This window comes from Sabethes cyaneus, chromosome 1 (genome assembly GCF_943734655.1).
Source record: "Sabethes cyaneus chromosome 1, idSabCyanKW18_F2, whole genome shotgun sequence".
NCBI classification, from domain to species: domain Eukaryota; kingdom Metazoa; phylum Arthropoda; class Insecta; order Diptera; family Culicidae; genus Sabethes; species Sabethes cyaneus.
In genome coordinates, this window is record NC_071353.1 from 165,657,970 (window position 1) to 165,679,438 (window position 21,469).

At 40.9% G+C, this 21,469-nt stretch overlaps 3 protein-coding genes across 3 annotated transcripts; 1 reads left to right on the forward strand and 2 right to left on the reverse strand.

Moving 5' to 3' along the window:
* Window positions 1–1,161: 1,161 nt before the first annotated feature.
* Window positions 1,162–3,682, forward strand: LOC128744653 (meiosis-specific nuclear structural protein 1-like). Its single transcript, XM_053841815.1, has 4 exons — window positions 1,162–1,274; window positions 1,343–1,570; window positions 1,624–2,289; window positions 3,098–3,682. The coding sequence occupies exons 1-4, from the start codon at window positions 1,272–1,274 to the stop codon at window positions 3,626–3,628; spliced, it is 1,428 nt and encodes a 475-aa protein (XP_053697790.1). The 5' UTR covers window positions 1,162–1,271; the 3' UTR covers window positions 3,629–3,682.
* LOC128744660 (calaxin-like) lies at window positions 2,323–2,988 on the reverse strand. Its single transcript, XM_053841828.1, has one exon. It carries the CDS (start codon window positions 2,986–2,988, stop codon window positions 2,323–2,325), a length of 666 nt encoding a protein of 221 aa, XP_053697803.1.
* A 15,611-nt stretch (window positions 3,683–19,293) lies between the features above and the next one.
* Window positions 19,294–21,469, reverse strand: LOC128732401 (nose resistant to fluoxetine protein 6-like). Its single transcript, XM_053825648.1, has 5 exons — window positions 21,310–21,469; window positions 21,038–21,236; window positions 20,817–20,987; window positions 20,464–20,755; window positions 19,294–20,394 (listed from the first exon to the last, which is right to left on the reverse strand). Exons 1-5 carry the CDS (start codon window positions 21,467–21,469, stop codon window positions 19,294–19,296), a joined length of 1,923 nt encoding a protein of 640 aa, XP_053681623.1.

Below are 21,469 nucleotides of genomic sequence, written 5' to 3' on the forward strand. Positions count from 1 at the left end.
GGTTCTATTTCGCGTTTTTCGACCAATTTCTAAACCTTTGTTATATAGTATAACAAAGGTAAAAAACATGTTGAGCAAAGAGAGGGCCCCCAAAACACGCACGCAACACATCACTCGGCCCAGTACAACTCTATTTCGGACACGTCGCTTTGTATGGAAAACCGCACAACAGCTGTTCACGCCCGACTGAATCGTATGCTGCCCCGGAATCCACAAAAATATGATGGGTTGTACTCCCGACACATCTAGATGACATGCCGAAGAGTAAAAATTTGATCCGTATTAGCACGGGCCTTCAAAAGCCAACCTGGTACTACCCTACGAACTCTCCAGCCACCGGGGCCACAGCTCCTCCTCATTCCTCCTTTCCGGTTCTAGCTCTGCGCGATCTCTGTCCCACCTCTGCCACTTTCACCGCTATTATGGCGCGTAAAAAACTGGAAAATCTTTATGCCTTCAACGCCCAATACTACTCTATGTGCTCTCTGGTCAGTTTTGAATTGCTGAAAATCGCATATCGTACGCACTTACTGTTCAATAAGCGTTAAACACGTAAGTGACATTGTTCAAGGTTTTGCATAAGAGTCAATTCCAAGGGGTCGGACACTCAGCACATTGCACAGCACGGTTGCCAGATCGATAAGATTATAACGAATTTAACAAATCTTGCAGTTCGGCACTTGTACCGAAATCGACACAGTTCGGCTCGTTTCAAGTCGTCTAACATAAAAACGGCTGTGTCGAGGTCATTTCTAATAAAGTAAATTTGAGAATTAAGCTTAGAAGCTACCCGAAAAGAAAACAGTGCGAAAAATAATCCTAAAAACTTTGTTTTTTTGAGCATTTCCTGACCTAGTTTTAGTCTATATTTTTTCAGCTGCATATCCCGCTTTATCAGAACAGTATCGGGATGAAATTATCGATTTAGCATAATATCGACGTCGTAAGTATCGATGAAATATATCGAAATATCGGCCTTCGAGTATCGATATCGCGGGTATCGATACGGTATCGCCCAATCCTAACTAGTACATAGCTGAGGGTGCTTGTTCCGCCCCGGGTTTCCCTAATACTATTGCAACACTTTTATGTTTTCTATGCTCAGCTCAATGTCGAACCGTCTGTTTGTGTCCGTTCCGTTGCCATCGTTACGACAGATAACATTGTTTGTTTATGTTAATGTTTAAGCGTGACCAATTTTCGCGACCGTCGCGGTAACATCGATTCCACCGTACGAAATTTATAGATTCCAACAGCAAAAGTTAGTGAAAATGGTAAGAAAATACATAAAATAATATTTGTTATCATTCGCTTAGCTTATCACCTACCATTTCCGGTATAGTTTGCCGCACCGGAAAAGCGACGTCAGCTGCGTCAAACCGCGCTCCGTCGGGACGTGCAGACGGCCAAACAGCACGAAAACTATCATCGAGATTTTCTGCAAATCCAGCGCAATGGCCAGCGAAGTTTGCAAAAGCGGGCTCAAACAGCTGACCACCGGGAACGGCAGCTGGAAGCACAGCTCCGCGAGGAGGAGGAAATCAAGGCGGCACGCCAGCAGCAGCTTCAGGTTTGGTGATTACACTTTAAATCATATTTTTATTGATCAAATAAACCCCACAGGAAGAGGAAGAACTGGCCCTTCGAATACATGAAGCCAACCGCCGGCGAATCAATGAGGAAAAACTACGCCAACAGCTTCGCGAGTCGAATCAAGACTTGCGCGAGCTGGAATCGAAGCTTCGTGCCGCCTACGTCGCAAAAGGCCTGGCAGCACAGAAAGCGGAACAGGAGGCTAGACGGATTGAGGAACGGATGGCCGCCCAGCGCGAACAGGAAGAGCTGGAACGGCTTCGCCTTAAAAACGTGGACTACATCAAGCAGTGCCAGGAAGACGAGTGGCAACGTAAGCAAGCACTGCGAGACGTTCTTCACTGCCAAATGCAGGCCGTTCAGCAACGAAAACAGATACTCTACGAAGAGTTCCTGCAGGAGAAATTGTACCTGGACGAGGTCGTCAAGCGGATTCAGGAGGAACAGTTCGAAGAAATTCAACGTAAAATGGAACTGCAGGAAAGAACGCGCAAGGAGATGGAATACTTCCAGGAGGCTAAGTCCATCTGGCAGGAACGGCAGAAGCTAGCGCTGGAGGAAGAAAACGAACGCATTCGGCGTTACCTGGAAAGTCGTGATGCTGAACAAGAGGAACAAAACCGACGGAAGCTTCAAAGTGCCCAGTCCCGAGAGCGTTTGAACGAAAAAATGGTCGCAGAACTGCAGGCTGAGCAAGTAAGTTTTCATAATCTAGGAATTTATTCCATTCTAAAATTTGTGTACTCTTTCCAAAAATGTAATCGAAAAAGCATAAACCCTTCGTCGGTCAGGCAAAGCCTGTCCGAAGCACTCCAACAGTTCCGGAGATTGCCGAACCGTGTCCCGGTAATCCTGAAACGAAATTGATCCATCCCGATCGAGATCCATGCGGTGCAGTATTATGTCCACCAGATCCTTAACCGATTCTTCCAAATCCTCTTCCTGGTGTTTGATAGTGGCATGCCTCAGAAGCAGCAGCATATGATCCCTCCGGATGAACCCTTCGTTCTGAATGTCGTACACTTGAAAACAGTAGCGAATTTTCTCCTCGAACGTTCCCCTTAGGAAGAGCGACAACGTTTGAGCCCACGTTTCCATCGTTACGAAGCTGCTGGCCCCTTTGTCCAGTGCGGCATAGATTCGGCCGATCATAGCGCTATCGCTCATTCCGAACACCGTATCGAACACGGTCGTAAACTGGTGCCGGGTAATGTACTGCGGCTGGCCGCGTTCGTCCCCCGTTTCGTCCTTCAGCAGTTTGTAGTATATCAGTAGAATCACCTCCAGCTCTCGGCTGGTGAAATGCGTTCGCCGCACCAGCTGCCGGATGGTGCTGCTGATTCTGCTCAGAAACCGAATCTCTTCGCCCGGTTCGAGGGTTAGTTCCAGTGACATTTCGTTTTCGGTTTTTTTTCTTGCCCACACAAGCGTTAGTTGATTTGAAGCAATGGTTGCTTTGTTTTTTGATGTGAACTCAACTTTTCATTTAAATTTTTTATTTCAGGATCAAGCCCGCAAACGGGAAGAACTGCTGCAGGATCTGTACGCAGCTGAGCTGGACGAACAGCAGGAAACTCGAATCCAGCGTGATCTAGAGCAACAGCTACGACGTCGCATCGAAGCACGGCTCGGACTGGAACGGCAAATGGTGGAAATTGCCTGCCGACGGGAAAGTGCTGCCGAAGAGGAGCGCCGCTTTAAGGAGGATCAACTTCGGCAGTGGGCCGAGCGTGATCGAATCGAACAAATGACGGCGGAAAAGCGACGCCTTAAGCTGCTCGAGCATCGGCGAGCGATTCAGGAGCTGCTGGAAGATCGACGACGCCGGCGGGCGGACGAGGTTAAGGAAATGATGCAACAGCAGCTAGAATTCGAACAGGACGAGAAACGCCGCCAGGAGATTATCGAAGAGGAGCGCATTAAGCTGTTGAAAGAGCATGTGACCGCACTGCTTGGATTCCTGCCGCCCGGTGTGCTGCGGGAGAGCGACAGGGAACACATTCCGCTGCCGAAGCCGAAAGCGAGTAAGAACTGAGCCAGAACATGACTGTACTATTAAGCAAATCTTCTAGTAATAGCCGGCAAAATTACAACGAGTTAACTATCAAGAATCAAGGACAAGGCCCCTGCCTAAAAATACAATGGACAAGCTAAGGTAGTATGCAATATACCTAACTGTATTATTTTTGATACCGAAACTAATTCTCTTAAGCCAGAACAATTTAGGCACTAACCAACTAAAATTTCTTAAAAGAACAAAGCAACAATTTTGCAACCTTCGCAAAAAAGCGGTTCTGTTTTAATTGATAGCCATCTGCTCAACAAAGTTAAACAGATCATCTCGTCGTCGACCTCCAAAAAGTGATTGGATAGTTGAAGAATGAAAAAGACACGTATCACGTAGCTGTTACTGCTAAGCATTAGAGATTTTCTTCCCTCCCATGGTGCAAACTTATGGACAGAACTTCTGTTGGAATAACAACGACCTTGCTACCTATACTCACAGACCAACAGACGAGACACTCGCGTTAATTCCATCGTCCAATCAAAAACCACTCATTTTTCAAAAAAGCATGTTTCGCAACATGGCTACACCGCGGCGCGTGAGTGTTGCTTATTCGAGTTTTCAGTATAAAACCATTCAAATGTAAAAACCCTACAGCATAAAACCCTGCAAATGCAAGCTACTCCGCGACATGCATAACAGAGGGTGGCTAGTGGTGCAAGCAAAATGTGTAGGACGATGGTTTTTAAAGGATTTTCTTCTGTGTGTCATGTCAGTTCGTCAGTGCTATACTCATCTTATTTATGAAGCACCCTGTGCGAGAAGTACTAGCTTAGTGAAGTAGCGGCATATTGCGTCGTGTTTCTTCATGAATGTTAATCTTAGTTATAAGTAAAAGTGATCTCGTGGAGATTAGAGTGACTATATACAGAGTGGCGCCAAGTCATCCCAAATGTATGCAATGCGGTTTATCGTAGGGTTTTCTTTCTCTTTCCTGCATACGCGTTGGATAGGTTGTCTGCTCGATTGGAATGACACTGACAGATAATTATCATTCCAATTTTGACATTGTCGCCACTCTGTATATAGTCACTCTAGTGGAGATAACACCTTTTCGTTCTTGTTAAAATAGCCTTTTATTCCACTGCAACCTCTAGTCCAAGAGGTTATGGGTCCAGTTTTTTGTTTAAAAAGGCTTGAGTGTTTTATTTTTTAGACAATTTATCGCGATAGTGGATTTTGGTGGCGTAGTTTATCTTGTGTCGCATCGGAAGGAACGTGCTTGTGAAAAACAAGACGGCGGAGACAAAAGCCACGATTGAAAAACTGAGCGACGGAAACTACGCAGTGAGGAAATTCAAAATGCGTTTGCTTCTAACAAGGGAAAAGCTGCTGAAAGTTGTCATGGATCCGAAGCCTGAGAATGCCGATGCAACTTGGGTCTCAAATGATGAGAAAGCTCAAGCGTTGATCGGATTGGCTTTGGAGGATACGCAGCTCATTCATGTTATTACGAAGCAGACGGCTAAGGAGATGTGGGACGCGCTGAAAGATTACCACGAGCGCGCATCTCTTTCCAGTATAATCCACGTAGTGAAACTATTGATTACCATCCGGATGCCAGAAAATGGTAGCATGGCGGATCACTTGAAGGATATGGCTGCGTTGCGACTTCGATTAACAGCGTTAGGTGAGAAAGTGAAAGACAACTAGTTCGTGGCATTAATGTTGTGTAGTCTTCCAAAATCCTACGATGGGTTGATCGTAGCGCTGGAAAGTCGACCAGATGCAGACCTAACTGTAGACTTTGTGAAGGGTAAGCTGCTCGATGAGGGTCGACGTCGTGTCGAAAGTGAGTGTCATTAGTGGTGAAAAGGCACTGGTAATGAATACGGTTTAACCGAACAGTATAAGCAACAGTAGTGCGAAGAAAAATGTGGTGTGCCATTGCTGCAAAAAGGAGGGGCATTTTCGGAGGGATTGCCGGAAATTTGCCCAGGATAAGCGTGAACAGAAGAAGCCCGACAATCAGAAGGCGAATGTTGCTGTTGACTCTAGTTCCGGTTTTGAAGTGTGCTTGGCTGCAAGTAGTGTTGAACGGTCTGATTATTGGTACCTAGATTCAGGTGCAACTGCTCATATGACGAGTGATGCGTCATTGTTGCATGGTGTCGTTGATACGTCCAAAGCGACTGTTGTTTGTTTGGCAGATGGGAAATCTATCCAATCGTCTGGAACCGGCTCGAGTAACATAGTCTCGTCCAACGGAACTGATGCAAAAATAAACGTTAGACTCGATAATGTTTTGCACGTTCCGTCGCTTGCTGCTAACTTGCTGTCGCTGAGTAGAATCACGGATTTGGGATTTCAGGTCTTGTTTGAACAAAATAAATGTCACATCCTGAAAGGAGAAGAATCGTTAGTGGTTGGACAGCGAAAGGGAGGCTTATACCACTTGAATCACGTTTCGGAGAAAGCACTTCTGGCGAATCCAGGACATGATGGTATGTGCAAGCATTTATGGCATCGGCGTTTTGGACATCGGGATCTGCAAGCAGTGGAAAAAATAGTTCGTGATAACCTGGGATACGGGTTGAAAGTAAATCCATGTGACGTCCGGTCGGTATGTGGTCCATGCAGTGAAGGAAAGATGAGTCGAGATTCCTTTCCGAAGGTGTCTGAAAGCAAATCTGATTCCATAGGAGATCTTGTGCATGCTGATTTGGGCGGTCCGATGGAAGAAGTAACACCAAGTGGTAATCGTTTCTACATATGTAGTATTGGTAGACGATTTTAGTCGATACACGATGGTTTACTTGATGAAACAAAAATCGAAAAATCTATTTGATTACACCCCCTCTCAATCGGTTAATCCTAGACTGGTACGAAGAATCTTGAAACGATTGTAATCCAATGCCTTCGTAAAGATGTCTGCTGTTTGGTCCTCGGTGTTTATTGGCTCTATTTTCAATAGTTCTGAAGCAACGTTATCACGAATGAAATGATGTTTTATATCGATATGTCGTGTTCGCTTAGATTCCATGTTCTTTGCCATATGTATGGAGCCTCTGTTATCCTCATAAATAGTAACCAGTGAGCTTGTAATATTCAAATCCTTCAGGATGCCTTGAAGCCAGATTGTTTCTGATGATGCTATGCTAAGTGCCACATATTCAGCCTCACTTGATGATGTGGCTACAGTTGATTGCTTCTTACTGCTCCAATCCACGGTACATTCGAATACCTTAAACAGATATCCGCTAATCGATTTTCGATCGCTTACATCGGATGCCCAATCTGCATTTGCATATCCGACTAATGGCTTACTAATGTTTCTCCTTGTGTCTAATCTAATCTAATCTCACACTAACGCAGCCAATTCTTGAAGGCATCCTGGAAAATGACGATTACTTGAATCAATCATTTTTCTTGTCAACGGCCAGGCCAACTGCGCAGCATGTACCGCAGAGAGAATTCCAAGGAATCAAGTGGAACCAGAAAAAATATCTAATTCCATTAAACTCCTTGAAATCAAGGGAAAGGAAGAAAGCGTGGACCTCCCGTACCAAACGCTTCCCGTATACATAGATAATGATTTATTTACAATCGTTGGGAGTATCTTTGCTAATAAAGGTTAAGTGATACTCCGGACCCTCAGGGATGAACTAATGGTATTTAGACCAGAAGCCAGGCTGCAATTGGCCAAGGATATAGCGCCTTATTTCGCTCTCTGAAAATAGATTAGTTTGCCAAAAATATTAGTTTAAATCATATAATACTTGAAAATAAAGTCGTGTGGTTTAATGGTTGCCTAAAACTACAATTGTAAGGTTAGGAACTGAAAACCGCACGACCCCGCACCTCCTAGCTTGGCTACTCAATTATACAAATTGAGGTATTTCCAGGTATGGCCACGTGGAGGCGCTAGGTAGGGGCTTGGGATGGCTAGAGCTATGTTGGGCGCTTCTTCCTAGTTGCATTCCCCATTTCATACCCTTACTAATGTTTCTCCTTGTATATTGCAAAACTAGATCCCTAGTACCTTGAAGATACCTAACAACACGTTTCAGCGCCTTCCAATGTTTTACTGTAGGGTTCTGCTGGAATCGTCCAAGATACTGGAACACTGGAAAACAAATATCAGGTCTTACGCACAGCATGAGATACATCAAAGATCCCAGCAGTTCACGGTATGGTTCCGCTGTATTCGGTACTGACTGGTCTAGTGACAAACCTTTCTCCATCGAGGTTTTAACAGGATTGCAGTCACTCATCTGGAAGTTTCTCATCAGTCGATCAATGCTTGCCTTTTGCGATAGCTTCATAATACCGGTCTCATAATTGTAATCGACTTTGATTCCTAAGAAATGACGCAGTTCGCCACAGTCAGACATTTGAAAAACCTCGGTCAACTTACTCTTCAAACTCTTGATGGAGATCTAGTTACGACCCGCAATCAACAGATCATCGACATAAATTATCATGAAGAGTTCATCGTTATCGTCTAATTTTGTGTACAGACAATAATCATTCTTAGATCTTGAGAAACCCAACTTTAAAAGTTCTTCGTTGAATCGCTCATTCCAACAACGTGGAGGTTGTTTTAAACCGTATAGTGACTTGTTCAATTTCTAAGTTTGTCCAGGCTTCTTGGACACACCGTTCGGGATCTCCATGTAGATTGTTTCCTTGAGCTGACCGTGCAAGAAAGCTGTGCGCACATCCATTTGATGAAAATGAAATTGGTGGTGAACTCCAACCGCTAGTACAACTCGGATAGTGGCCAATCTAGCAACCGGCGCGTAGGTCTCCTGGAAATCTGTTCCTGCCTTCTGTAGGTAGCCCTTTGCTACTAACCGTGCTTTGTAGCGAACTGCTTGACCATTCTCGTCCTCCTTTAAACGAAATACCCATTTCGATTTAAGTGGTTTCACTCCAGCCGGACACGTCATTAGCTGCCACACGTCATTCGCTTAAAGAGATTCGAGTTCGCTCTGCACTGCCTGTAGCCAGTATCGGGACTAAAAATATCTTTAGTTTTCGCAACAGTTCGGAACTGTTGTCTTACAAGTAAACACGGCTGAAGGGATATTTGTGCATGTGAAGTCACGCAGCAATTCTCAAAGTGAGGAAAATCAGCGATTATCCGAGAATAGTTTTGAAAGTTTCAATTGCTGCTTTGCGTCAGTTAGTGGCCTGCAATTCTTCACTATTCAATAGTTAATCATTAATATCTTTCGAAAATGATGGAGAAGACACCACAGAGAAGGCAGAAGGGATCCGTAGTGGTGCTAATGTTTATTTGACCGTCAACTCAGTACAAGGCAGTAAGGTACAACACATTTTGCAAACAACTTTAACTTACTTAGTAGTCTTCAATCATTAAAATGAATAAAACGATCTGAAAAATTAACGACGTTCAAAAATTTGGATTTCTCAAGCCATTTTGACATAACAATTTTTTGTTATTATCAAAATACATATACATACCTATATTGGAATAGTGTTTGATATTAACGAGAGAATTTTGTTAATAGCTGGGTGCGTGAAGAAGATACGGTTCGTTAATTGGATTTTCGTTAGTTGGGCCATGTTCTAACTTGAATGTCAAAATTCTATTGAACTTTTGATAGGTTTCTCAGTAAAGGTATCAAACTTCTTGGTTAAGCTGGTAACTTTGCCAGGTGGTTACGCAGGTGACTTGGAGTCAGAAACTTTGCCACGACGAAGGCCATCTGCACACTTAATTCCAAAATAAAGTCTCGGTAAAGTAAAATACCGAACTACACAAAAATAGGTCTGTTTTCCCGTGATATCGGTAAACATTTCTCGTTTTACCGTAACTTGGAATATTATTTTACTGAGATATCGGAAATGAAGCTTATTTACCGAGATATTGCAATCTTCTTTGCCGAGAAGATCAGTAAAACAGTAAATCCCCGTGCTCAGTAAAATAAAGTGCCGAATCTAGGTACTTCAATATCGTTTTAACGAAATTTCGTTAAATGCTACTAAAAAAAGCCACAAACTGTTTTACCGCGATTTCAAAAAGCAATGTCAAAAATTAACTGTGCGCGATCGATAGCAGTTTCGTTACCGGTGAAGTTGAAATTGTGAAAATTCTAAACGCGTATCGGCATCTCTTCAAAGAAATTTCGGATGGTAAATGGAATGTTTATAAATGTGTGAATGTTTTAACTTAACGCATAAATTCTTGCAGATTTTTTTTCGATCCCTGGCTATCATTCGGTTTAAGTAAGCGCACGCGTGGTGCAGCCGCAATACAGGAAAATCCTTTGAACGGGTTGGTGCAATGGATTGGAGTAAGCTTTTTTAATTACTGTACTGAATTTTGGAAGATAAAATATGAAAAACATTTCTCTAGGTTGACGATTCCCTCCCAACCCATAACGTGAATCCAGTGCTCATAATTCGGGGTGAGATGTTGCAGTGTGGAGGCCAATGCGTCATCTCATGGAAAGAATACAACATCTCCGTTGGCTGCCATGCAGTAGTAGGCTTTCTTAGACTATGCGAATGCTACGATGTATTTGCCACCAACTGCATGCCCAACGACAAGCAATTCTTTGTGTTTATCAGAGCAACAATTTTTTCAGTAGGTAAATCAACCACTACAGGTGAAAAATTTGCTCGTTTTACCTATTAACTTTGCCATTATATTTTAATAGTTTATAGATACTATTAACTATACTATTACACTGTTAAACTGTTAAACAATAATTCTTTAAAATAAAAAAATGCGCATATTGGTTAATTATGATAGTTTTATGGTTTTATTCAAAATTTTATTGATTTTCATAAACTTATTAAAAATACCGAGTTTTCAGCATATTAATACCGTAGTTCGGCATTTTCAGCTAGTGTTTTACAGAAAATCTCGTTAAAATTTGACAGTTTGGGTCGCTTACGCTTTACGAATATTCGGCAATTTTAGCCGAGTTTCAGTATTGATTACCGGATATCTTGGAAAAATAATACCGAGATTGTCGGTAAAGTTTGACAGTTGTTTGATGTTTTGGATTTCCAAGATCTCGGTGTTTCAATGTTTTACCGAGATTTTCACCGAGATCTCAGCTGTTGGGATCTCGGCAATTTATTTTACCGTGCTCGGTGAAAAAATCTAAGTGTGTATATAACAAAGGTTTAGAAATTGGTCGAAAAACACGAAATTGATCCAAGGCCCGGAGGGCCGAGTCACATATACCAATCGATAGGGTTCGACGAACTGAGCAATGTCTGTGTGTGTGTGTGTGTGTGTGTGTGTGTGTGTGTGTGTGTGTGTGTGTGTGTATGTATGTGTGTATGTGTGTTCGCTCCGAATTTTCTATCGCCTGTTCAGTCTTGGCATTCCCCTCAGTGTATGCAAGAGGCGCGCGCAAAAATCACCACACACTTCCATTCCTAGCGACAGCAGAGCGTGCGATGGCGTATACACCACTGTCTAACGTCCCGCATGTGCACTGAAGTTTGGATTGCCTACTTTCAACACACACCCTTGCTTTGAATCACCAGTGTGCGGAATAACGAGGGAGAATAACTCTGCTGTGATCGCACCGCAGTGAGCACTTCTGCGAAATAAGCAAGCAAGCAAAAACTGCAATTTGATAGTCCTCTAAGCGTTGTTGAATGATATACCTTATTGATGCATTTAATAAATCAGTCGTGTTTTGTAGCAACATTTGAAAATTTTAAATACGCAGAAAGCCAAATTTGAAACAAACTATGGATTTATAAAATGAATAGCCTACACATCAAATTTAACAATGCATGCATAAAGGTTATACAGTGGACTCTCAGAAAAGTCAATCGATTGGGGAATGGGTCGATTAACTTTTCCGAAATATTAACTTTTCTGAGTAGTCCTAAGAGTCTTTGAAAATGATAAATACAAAAGCGAAAAATATATTCTCGGATACACATTTTTAAGTATTTGAAAGTTGTAATGTAAGGAGAGTAAGATATTATGAAATAATACTTAGTTCCTTTCAGTAAATTTAAAATAGTCGGTTATACTGGTTTACTTTTGATTTTTTGTAGTCTACGACAACGTTTTGACAATGTTCGCGCTTATTTTTTGTTCCCTGTTGTTAATTTATTTTGCATTTAAAATACAATTTGAGTTTGCGCTTTTCCAATATGTTATCAAAAATCCCGAAGCAACTATGTGCCCGTAACATTCCTGTATGAATAAACGCTTTAGACAACCAATAAATTCAAACTCTCAGAAAAGTTAAGCCAAAAATTAACTTTTTAGAGTGTTGCATGCGAGTTAATATTCGCTTAACTTTTCTGAACAATTAACTTTTTAGAGAGTTAACTTTTCCGAGAGTCCACTGTACAAGCAAATCATTCCAATGTTTCAGCTGAGAAAAATATATAAACGAATGTCTCATTTATAGTTCTAAAAATTAGAAATAATTGTTGCATCATTTATTTCATTACTTTAATTTGATTATTACAGAACGGACTCGATTATTCGGATGAAATTTTTTTTTATAATGTTAGTCACGTTCTGAACGTAAACACATTTCAAAAAACCCATTTAAATTTTTTTTCACCCGTATTACCGAGTCCTAACTAACAGTTTATGCAATTTGTAATTTATTTCATTATACACTGTTATAACTGTTAAAAATATCAGTTATGTAAGTATCGGTGCAAGTTATTCCTTAAATGTGAAAAATACTTTTATGACATTTTGGAAAGAAAGTACTGCCAACTGCAACTGAAAGTACTGTAAAATTAAATCAAATGCATATTAGTGCATGGGATCTTATAACAATTCTGTGAATAAAAATGACTCAAGTTTTTATTATTAATAGTTATCTAAAAGTATAGTTTTTTAAATTAAAAAAAATTGATTATTTTAGGAGTGCCAAATCTTTTTTTACAGATGGCTTAGCTTTCTGGTTATTATAGGTTATTACATGCCTGTCGGACGACAAGTTTCGTTCAGAAGTTAGTACAGAAATTTTTATTCAAACTTGAATCATTTTAGCACCCTACAAACAATAATTCAATTGATCGAGATACCATACCGATTCCATTGGGCTTAGTGTTGAGACTACGAGATCTCAATGCTCCAAAAATTACTTTCTAACAGTCTCCTGTAGCTATGGTTCGAAAAAACGACGACTGGCTTGTTGTCATTCTTGTACGACTTGTACCCTTATATCATCATATCTAGTATGCGTAGAAGATTGAACGATTTGTGAGTTGTTCTTATTTAATTATAAGATTTAAATTGAAACTATTTCAAAGATCTCACTTTCTAAAAAATTTTTCGGTAACTCAATAAAATAGGAGAACATTAGCAATTGCAATTATTCGTATATATTGATTTTGATAAAAATAAAATAATAGTTCAATATCCTACATTTTTATTTATGAAATTCGTGGCATAATAAAAATTCTTACATTAGATATTCAATAACTTTGTACGACAATACAGTGGGATTCAGAATTTTACAACAAATGCGTGTCACCTATGCTTATGGCAAAGATGACATCCATTTTTGATATGAAAAAATTTAATATAAATGCGTTAGAAATTGACTAAATAATAATAATCAACGATTTTTCTACGATTGTAACTATTCGAGAGCTATTCGAGTAAGACGTAGTCCTACGGCAATAAAAATATTATTTGAAACACTCTATAACCAAAAAATGTTTTCAAGAATATACTGAGGGCATCATTTTTCGTCCTTTCGAACATGTATGCGGAAACTGATAAATATTTCAGCATCTTTTTGGAAGTGCAAACCTATTGAAAAATTTAATAAAAGTGGGTCAAAACTAGTTAATACATAAATGATTTTTTACGATTGCAACCATTTTATACTAAAAAAATCCGACGAAAGCTTTCAAGCCGACGCAAGCAAGTTTTTGACACCCTGCGGTAAGACGTAGTCCTACGTCCATAAGAATATTACCTTTCAAAACATTCCACAACTACAATTGTTTTTTCATGCACTTACTGATGTCATCATTTTGGGTCATTTTGAACATGCATGCGGAAATTGATTGATATTTAAGCATATCTTTGGAAGCGTCTTGTTACCAAAAACGAATACTTTTGTTGCCAAAATCGGTCCGAGCCAAAATCGAAATTCCACTGTATTTTATAGGCGCACGAGAAAACTTTAAACTTACAAAAATCAGCATAACGTCATATTTCTATCGGCGATACAATTCGATTTACACCCTGAATTAGAAAAAAATCTAGCAAAATAGCAGTTTTTTATCGTCCTTAATTAATTGTTTATAAAGAAATGGTTATCGCGGTCGTGGCACCTGGGTACAAAAATTATGCAAACAGTCTATTAAAATACCTTTCTAAGTTTTGACTGAGATATGGCAATTTGAATTTCGCGGTCAAATTGACTGCACACCATACAGACAACCTGAATTTTTTCTGCAGAGACAGAATGTGAATGCTCTGCTGCATCGAAAACGAAGCGCCAGTGAAAGCTCTGCAGAGTAGTGCACACCAGTGCGATTTGTGGTGAGAGAAACATACGGGCTCTTGAGTGGCGTATTTGTTGGGTGTGTGATTCTAAATTGCACCGCTGTTGTTTCACGCATACACAGCTGTACACTTTGTTTGCTAATCCCTTTAAGCATGCGTTCGTTTTTTGCGCGCCGGTGCGACTGTATCGATCTCCGCAGTATAAGAAATACACTTACAGATTGGTGTTGCACCTCAGTGATATGCCAAGACTGCGCCTGTTACTCGGAGATGGCTGAACCGATTCGATCGCTATTACTTTTGTTTGAAAGGTATTATTGCCTAGTATATCACTATTTAATTGTTTTGTGGTCTGACTTCGTTTGAAAGTTATAAGCAAAAATGTGAAAACTACGTGACACGGTTTTCTCCGGAACCACGCAACCAATTTTAACAATCTTAGTACCAAACGAAAGCTCTTACTATTACTGAACATTTTGCTAAGTTTTATTGAAAACGGACAAGCAGTTTAAAAGTTAGCCTTGAAAAACCTGTTTTGACTAGGTACAAATGAACGCCTGGTTCTCAGAGATGGTCAAACCGATTTACACGCTATTAGCACAGACAAACAGACATAACTCTTGGAAGAAAAATCAACAAAAATTATCGTACCTCACATTCAGCTTGAACACTAGCACCATCTATGATCGACATTCCCAAATATCAAATAGCAATATGGGTATCCCTCGAAGTAGCAAGTATTTTTTATGGGGAATCCCCCTTCTTTCGTCAAAAAGCGCCACTTTGACCAAAACGGAGACATTCCCAACTAAGCTCAAATTTGAAATGACGGTTTAATCGGTACGATGAATGGAAAACGAGTGTTATGTCTGTTTGTCTGTGCTATTAGTTTCATTTGGCAGGTAATATAGCCGGATAGATCACTATTGAATGGTTTTTTGATTGGACGTTTAATTTGAAAGTTATGAGCAATCGAATACACCACACCAAAATTAACAATAATTTATAATGATTTTAACCAAGATAATTTACCTAATTTCAATTATTTAAATATCAAACCAGAGGTTTTCACACAACGAATATATATGCAAAATTTCATAAGAGTTGGTTTTACCGGTCAAAAGATATTAACCCTCGAACACTCGCGCCCACTTTTATAACACGGTTACTTGCGCGCATAAGAGCCCAAAACCAAAGAAAACGTGCGCACTAGAGTTTTGACTAAGAAAACTTAGTTTTAAGTTTATTAAATCTTTGGAAGAGTTTCCTAAAATTGAAAGCTCTATCGTCTGGTAGAATTTGATTTTTGATTAATCCCCCTAAAAGTGAAATAAAAAAATTATTTTCCTTTAGTTTCAATATAACACATTGATGTGTTCTGCAAACTTTTAGAGCATATTATTGCAAGAAATTTTGCTAAAGACAGTAACCTTCTATCTCTTCAGTGAAGATAGAAAAATCTTATTTATTGTATACTAGCTGACCCGACAAACTTCGTATTGCCACAAATTAACCTGTGTTGTACATAAATCATGAATCTCGGATGATCTTTGTCACAATCTCGAGTTTTGCAAGCCCCCCAGTGGGCGGCGCTTCCGACGGCGGGTCACCGGCAACACTCGCGACCGTCTCGTCCTGAATGATCTAGTGTTACTATAGATAGTTTTTGTGGTCTTGTATTGACTAATGTTTTATGGAAGAGTCTCGAATTTCTCGAGTTCGATTAGTTTTTGAGTTTCGCAAAAATTTCTGTTTTATTTGTATGAGAGTGCATATCCCCCTACCACAGGGGTGAGAGGTCTCTAACTATCGTAAAATAAATTCAAGACTCCAAAATCTCCCACATACTAAATTTCGTTCCATTTGCTTAATTAGTTCTCAAGTTATAAGGAAATTTGAATTTCATTTGTATGGGAGCTCCCCTCTTAAAAGGGGAAGGGGTAGTAATTCACCATGGAAAAAATTTCTGCTATCTAAAACTCCTACATGCCAAATTTGGTTCCATTTGATTGATTAGTTCTCGAGATAAGAGGAAACTTGCATTTCATTTGTATGGAAGCCCACCCTCTTAAAGGGGAGATGGGCCATAACTCGCTCTAAGAAAAAGAGGGGTTTCAATTCACCATAGAAAAAAATCTTGCGTCCAAAACCACTTACATGTCAAATTTGGTTCCATTTGCTTGATTAGTTCTCGAGTTATGAGGAAATTTGTTTTTCATTTGTATAGGAGCCCCCCCCCCTCTTAAAGTGGGGAAATCCATAGGAAATATACCATAGAAAATATTCTTGCCTACAAAAACACCCACATGATAAATTTGGTTCCATTTGCTTGATTAGTTCTAGAGTTATGAGGAAATTTCTATTTCGTTTGTATGAGAGCCCCCCCTCTTAAAAAGGTAAGGGGTGCTAATTCATCATAGAAAAAATGGTAGCCTCCAAAAACACCCACATGCCAAATATGGTTCCATTTGCTTGATTAGTTCTCGAATTATGAGGAAATTTGTATTTCATTTGTGTAGAAGCACCCCATCTTAAAGTTGGGAGAGGTCCTAATCCACCATAGAAAATATTTTTGCCTCCAGAAACCTCCACATGCCAAGTTTGGTTCTATTTGCTTGATTAGTTCTCGAGTTATGAGGAAATTTGAATTTCATTTGTATAGGAGCCCCCCCTCTTAAAGTGGGTAGGGGTCCCAATTCATCACAGAAAAAATTTTTGTCTCCAAAAACACCCACGTGTCAAATTTGGTTCCATTTGCTTGATTAGTTCTCGAGTTATGAGGAAATTTGTATTTCGTTTGTATAGGAGCCCCCCCTCTTAAAGTGGGGAGGGGTTCTAATTCACCATAGAAAATATTCATGCCCTAGAAAACTTTCACATGCCAAATTTGGTTCCATTTGCTTGATTAATTTTCGAGTTATGAGGAAATTTGCATTTCATTTGTATAGGAGCCCCCCTCTTAAAGTAGGGAGGGATCCCAATTCATCATAGAAAAAAATTTTGTCTCCAAAAACACCCACGTGCCAAATTTGGTTCCATTTGCTTGATTAGTTCTCGAGTTATGAGGAAATTTGTATTTCGTTTGTATAGGAGCCCCCCCTCTTAAAGTGGGGAGGGGTCTTTATTTACCATAGAAAATATTTTTACCCTCGAAAACTCTCACATGCCCAATTTTGTTCCATTAGCTTGATTAGTTCTTCAGTTATGAAGAAATTTGTAATTCATGTGTATAGGATCCCCCCCTCCTAAAACGGGGAGGGGTCCCAATTCATCATAGAAAAAAATTTTGTCTCCAAAAACACCCACATGCCAAATTTGGTTCCATTTGCTTAATTACTTCTCGAGTTATGAGGAAAATTGTGTTTCTTTGGTACAGGAGCCCCCCTCTTAAAGTGGGGAGGGTCCTAATTTACTATAGAAAATATTCTTGCCCTCGAAAATCTTCACATGCCAAATTTGGTTCCATTTGCTTGATTAGTTCTCGAGTTATGAGGAAATTTGTATGGAAGCCCCCCCTTTTAAAGAGGAGAGGAGTTATAATTCCCCTTATAAAGAGGGGAGGGGTCTCAATTTACCATAGAATAAATTCTTGCCACCGAAAACACCCACATGCCAAATTTAGTTCTATTTGCTTGATTAGTTTTCGAGTTATGTAGAAATTTGTGTTTCATTTGTATGGGAGCCCCCCCCCTCTTAGTGGGGGGAGGGGTTTCCAACCATCACTAAAACCTTTCCTGGCCCCAAAAAACCTCTACATGCATATTTTCATGCCGTTTGGTTCAGTAGTTTTCGATTCTATAAGGAACATACGGACAGACGGACAGACAGACAGACAGAAATCCTTCTTTATAGGTATAGATGAATTTGTAAAATCAGTTTTTCTATTCTAACTCTTCTTGTAATTGTTGTATGACTTTTTCATGTATTACAAAGTTGTACAAATAATAAAAATACACAACTTTGCTGAATTTATTATACCTCTATGTTTGCTTGTTTAGGAACTGTAGAAGTTGGATTGTGAAAAATACCCTGATTTTGACCCCAAATTACTCGACTACCAACAGACGGATACATCTTAAACATTTTACATTTGCTGGTAGTTTTGCTGCATACAGACGCCATTTTTCCATATGAAGAAATGAGTGAAAATTCCAGTTGGGGTCAATTGCGGTACACCTCACATGCTACTTGCTTCGTTTCTGTGATGTCGGTTTATGCTAATCTTGCTTCCTAACAATTTAAAGTATTAGTGCATTAAATAATTCTGACATTTTGCTCATAACAAGTTTACTGAAGAATATACGTTAGTATATACGTAATATACGATTTGTAACTTTATAACAATATGGCATTCAAAAACACATGTTGTACAAAATACAACAGCGTGAGTAACCGAAAGTTAATAAAAATTGATGAAATTTATTCAAGAAAACTTTATTGTTGTGAATCAAATAGAATGGCATTACAGGAAATTATGCATAATTCAAAAACTTATAAACTAGACCTTTACTACTCAATGTATATGTTAAAGAATAATATTTCATCTTACAACTTACTTTTACTTGCACTTACCCTCATTAGTAACAACTTACTCAGCAATTTCATGAGAAAAGAAACTATCAAAATTTATAAGTGCTTCTAATTGGTTCAAATTTTGTAAACTTATTCAATTTCCAAAAATTTCATGTAAACCAAACTTGTCGATTTCTATCTCAAATTGCAAGTGAGACCGCATAACAAAGGTTCCTTTCACCACTAGGTGGATTAAATCGGGTTTTTTATTTCTTAAGTAAAAAACCGCGACATCTGCGATGTCTGGAAAATGCGCGACGAGTAACCCAAGATCGAATTGAATGGAGTTTAAAACAGCACGAACCACCCCGGCTCTAAGTTGACGACGCCGACGGGTATCGTATATAATCAACCCCGTACATTTTCCTGTGCTCTAAACGGCAGCTGGCTGTGAAATTTCAAGCTTGAAAGTGTATAACAAAGTTTCTCCTGGGGGTGTTTGGTTTGTCTATAACATTTTATATTCAAAAGAGGTTGTAATTCTTCTAAAAAATTACCTTTAAATCCCAGTAGCCATCCACCGCGGTTAACTCAACTGGGTTGCCTTAGCGGCACCGGCGACGCAGTCGGTCGTGTTTTCCTACCTAGAACGAAGATAGCTCCATCACGGTTAGTTCAAACAAAACAGCTCTCAAACCATACCTCTTCCCAGCAGCAATCCGTCCAGATTCGCGATGGGCATTTCGAAACACAGCGTCCAAGCCACTGCGACGATCAGGGTGTAACAGAAGTCACCCCAGAATGTGTGTATGGTTTGTAGATCGCTAAAACTGCGTACCGTCCTTAGCGAACCGGTCAGCATCGTCTGGATGGGAAGATGCACCAGATACAGACAGTACGACAGCCGGCCGAGTGGTTGCCACACGGGTAGGCACAGGATGGTATTCACCGGTCCACCGTACCCGTTGCAGCAGGCGAATATGATCCAGCTGACAGCGATCGCCCAAAGTACGTGCTTCAAGCTGTCGTACAGAGCATCGGCCACCAGTGGATTCTGCTCGTAGTCCGTTGGTTGGTTCAGCGGGTAGTAACCGAAGATGCAACCCACTAGCAGTGCCGTGGTTAGCGTCCATCCGAGACTGACCTTCCACCTGGATAGGGACACGAATTCGTCTTTGGTGCGGTGCAGCACGTAGCCAAGAATCAGTCCCACGAACCAAGCGCCCATGCGAGTGTGCGTCGGCACGTAACTGTATCGGTCTCGCTCCAAGCTGGATAGTAGAATGTTAGCTCGCAGTTCGTGCACCATCGAAACGGCTAGAATGCATGCAACGGATGAGATGATGAGTACGATTACCACGCTCAGAACTGGACGTCCCCAGCGCCACAGTGGGTAGATAATAAACGGAGATAGGAGAAAGAGTTGCATGTCGACGGACAGGTACCAGGAATGGCCCAAGCACATTTCGTTCGGATTTACGTAGTTCTGGATGTACAGCAGGGCAGACCACCAGTATTTGTTGCAAAGGTCGGCCGTGACGGCCAGAGATGAGTCCCAGAGTGGTCCCGAACCGATGTTTGGGTAAATGCCAACCGTGAACAACAGCAACGCTGCAAATGGTGGAGTTAGCCGAAGGTAGCGATGCACGTACTGTAGCGGAACGTTAATCTTCCGGTTGCGGTCCAGCTCTCGTAGGAAACTCCAACATGCGAGCAAGCCACTGAGCACGAAGAAAGTGTCCACGGAGATTGCACCGGCCACGATGGGGGCACTGTGCGGTGAGGCGATCCACTGAAGGGTGAACGGAAAAAATTAGGACCCAAAAAAACAGTTGGTTTATCAGCTATTAGGTTAGCTTACGTCTAGTGTGGCCACGGGATTGATCAAAGGTGCCGACAGAACCATCATGTAGCTGTGACCGAAAATAATCCACAATATCGCCAGGAATCGAATGCCGTGCAGGCAGTCGATCACGTTTGATTTTCTAGCCGATGCTTGACTCGACGGTGCTTTGATGGCCATCAACGTGATCCAGTTGGAGTACAGGGAAAAACTAATCGCCAACGGTACAGGTTTTGTTCCACGCAGCACAGAAACGGACTCGTATGTTGTGCTAATCACCACTAGAACTGCGACCAGAGAGAAAATGGTTCTGAAATTGGTTGCATCGAAGTTGAATTACTCACAGAAAAAATTGAATTAATGAAACTCACATAGCTGCTACGCGTTTTCCGCCGAGCGGAACTGTTTCCGGCGCACAGTTAACTAAGGAATAGTCGCTTCTAATTCGATACTGGAGTTCAACAAATTTCTTGAGATTAGCTTGAAGTTGTTCAACACCGCAGGTGTGCGGAAAACACATTCCAATTCCTAGTCCGTTGATCCTGAAAATCAAATTTTTGAGAAACTTTCTTTTAATTTAATAAACCAATACCCCTTCATATCCACCACAAATCGGCCACTCTGGGTCTGGTTATCGGACTCCTTTGGTACCACCGCTATACAGTAACGTCCACGAATTTCCCCCGCAGTCTCATGATCATAGCCAAAACTTCGACATTGATCGTAGTTTCCGAAACTGTACCGATTACCGGAGAACTGCCCCGAAGGCCACGATCCCCACGTGTCAAACACTTGGAAACAGTTGGAAAGTTTAAAGTTACAAACAACTACTAACTACCACTACCGGGTACTTCAAAAACTTACACTCCGCGGTCCACCGTTGCGTCCCACCGTCCAGTCCTTCAAGCATGGCGTCCAGTTGTGCCTCACAAAGTGCCCCATTTCGTTCGATTACTTCACTACCGGTTATCGCAATAACGAGCGAAGCACTTATCACCGCCACCAGCGCTGCTGAAAACCTCAT

What these genes read in the sequence shown, in the direction of transcription:
- LOC128744653 (XM_053841815.1), top strand. An exon ending in CACGCCAGCAGCAGCTTCAG is followed by an intron (nt 1,571 to 1,623) that starts GTTTGGTGATTA and finishes TAAACCCCACAG; the next exon opens with GAAGAGGAAGAACTGGCCCT. An exon ending in CAGAACTGCAGGCTGAGCAA is followed by an intron (nt 2,290 to 3,097) that starts GTAAGTTTTCAT and finishes TTTTTATTTCAG; the next exon opens with GATCAAGCCCGCAAACGGGA.
- LOC128744660 (XM_053841828.1), bottom strand. Translation starts at nt 2,988, where the DNA reads ATGTCACTGGAACTAACCCTCGAACCGGGCGAAGAGATTCGGTTTCTG.
- LOC128732401 (XM_053825648.1), bottom strand. Translation starts at nt 21,469, where the DNA reads ATGAGGTTTTCAGCAGCGCTGGTGGCGGTGATAAGTGCTTCGCTCGTT. An exon ending in GCAACGGTGGACCGCGGAGT is followed by an intron (nt 21,237 to 21,309) that starts GTAAGTTTTTGA and finishes ACTGTTTCCAAG; the next exon opens with TGTTTGACACGTGGGGATCG. An exon ending in GGAAAACGCGTAGCAGCTAT is followed by an intron (nt 20,756 to 20,816) that starts GTGAGTTTCATT and finishes AACCAATTTCAG; the next exon opens with AACCATTTTCTCTCTGGTCG.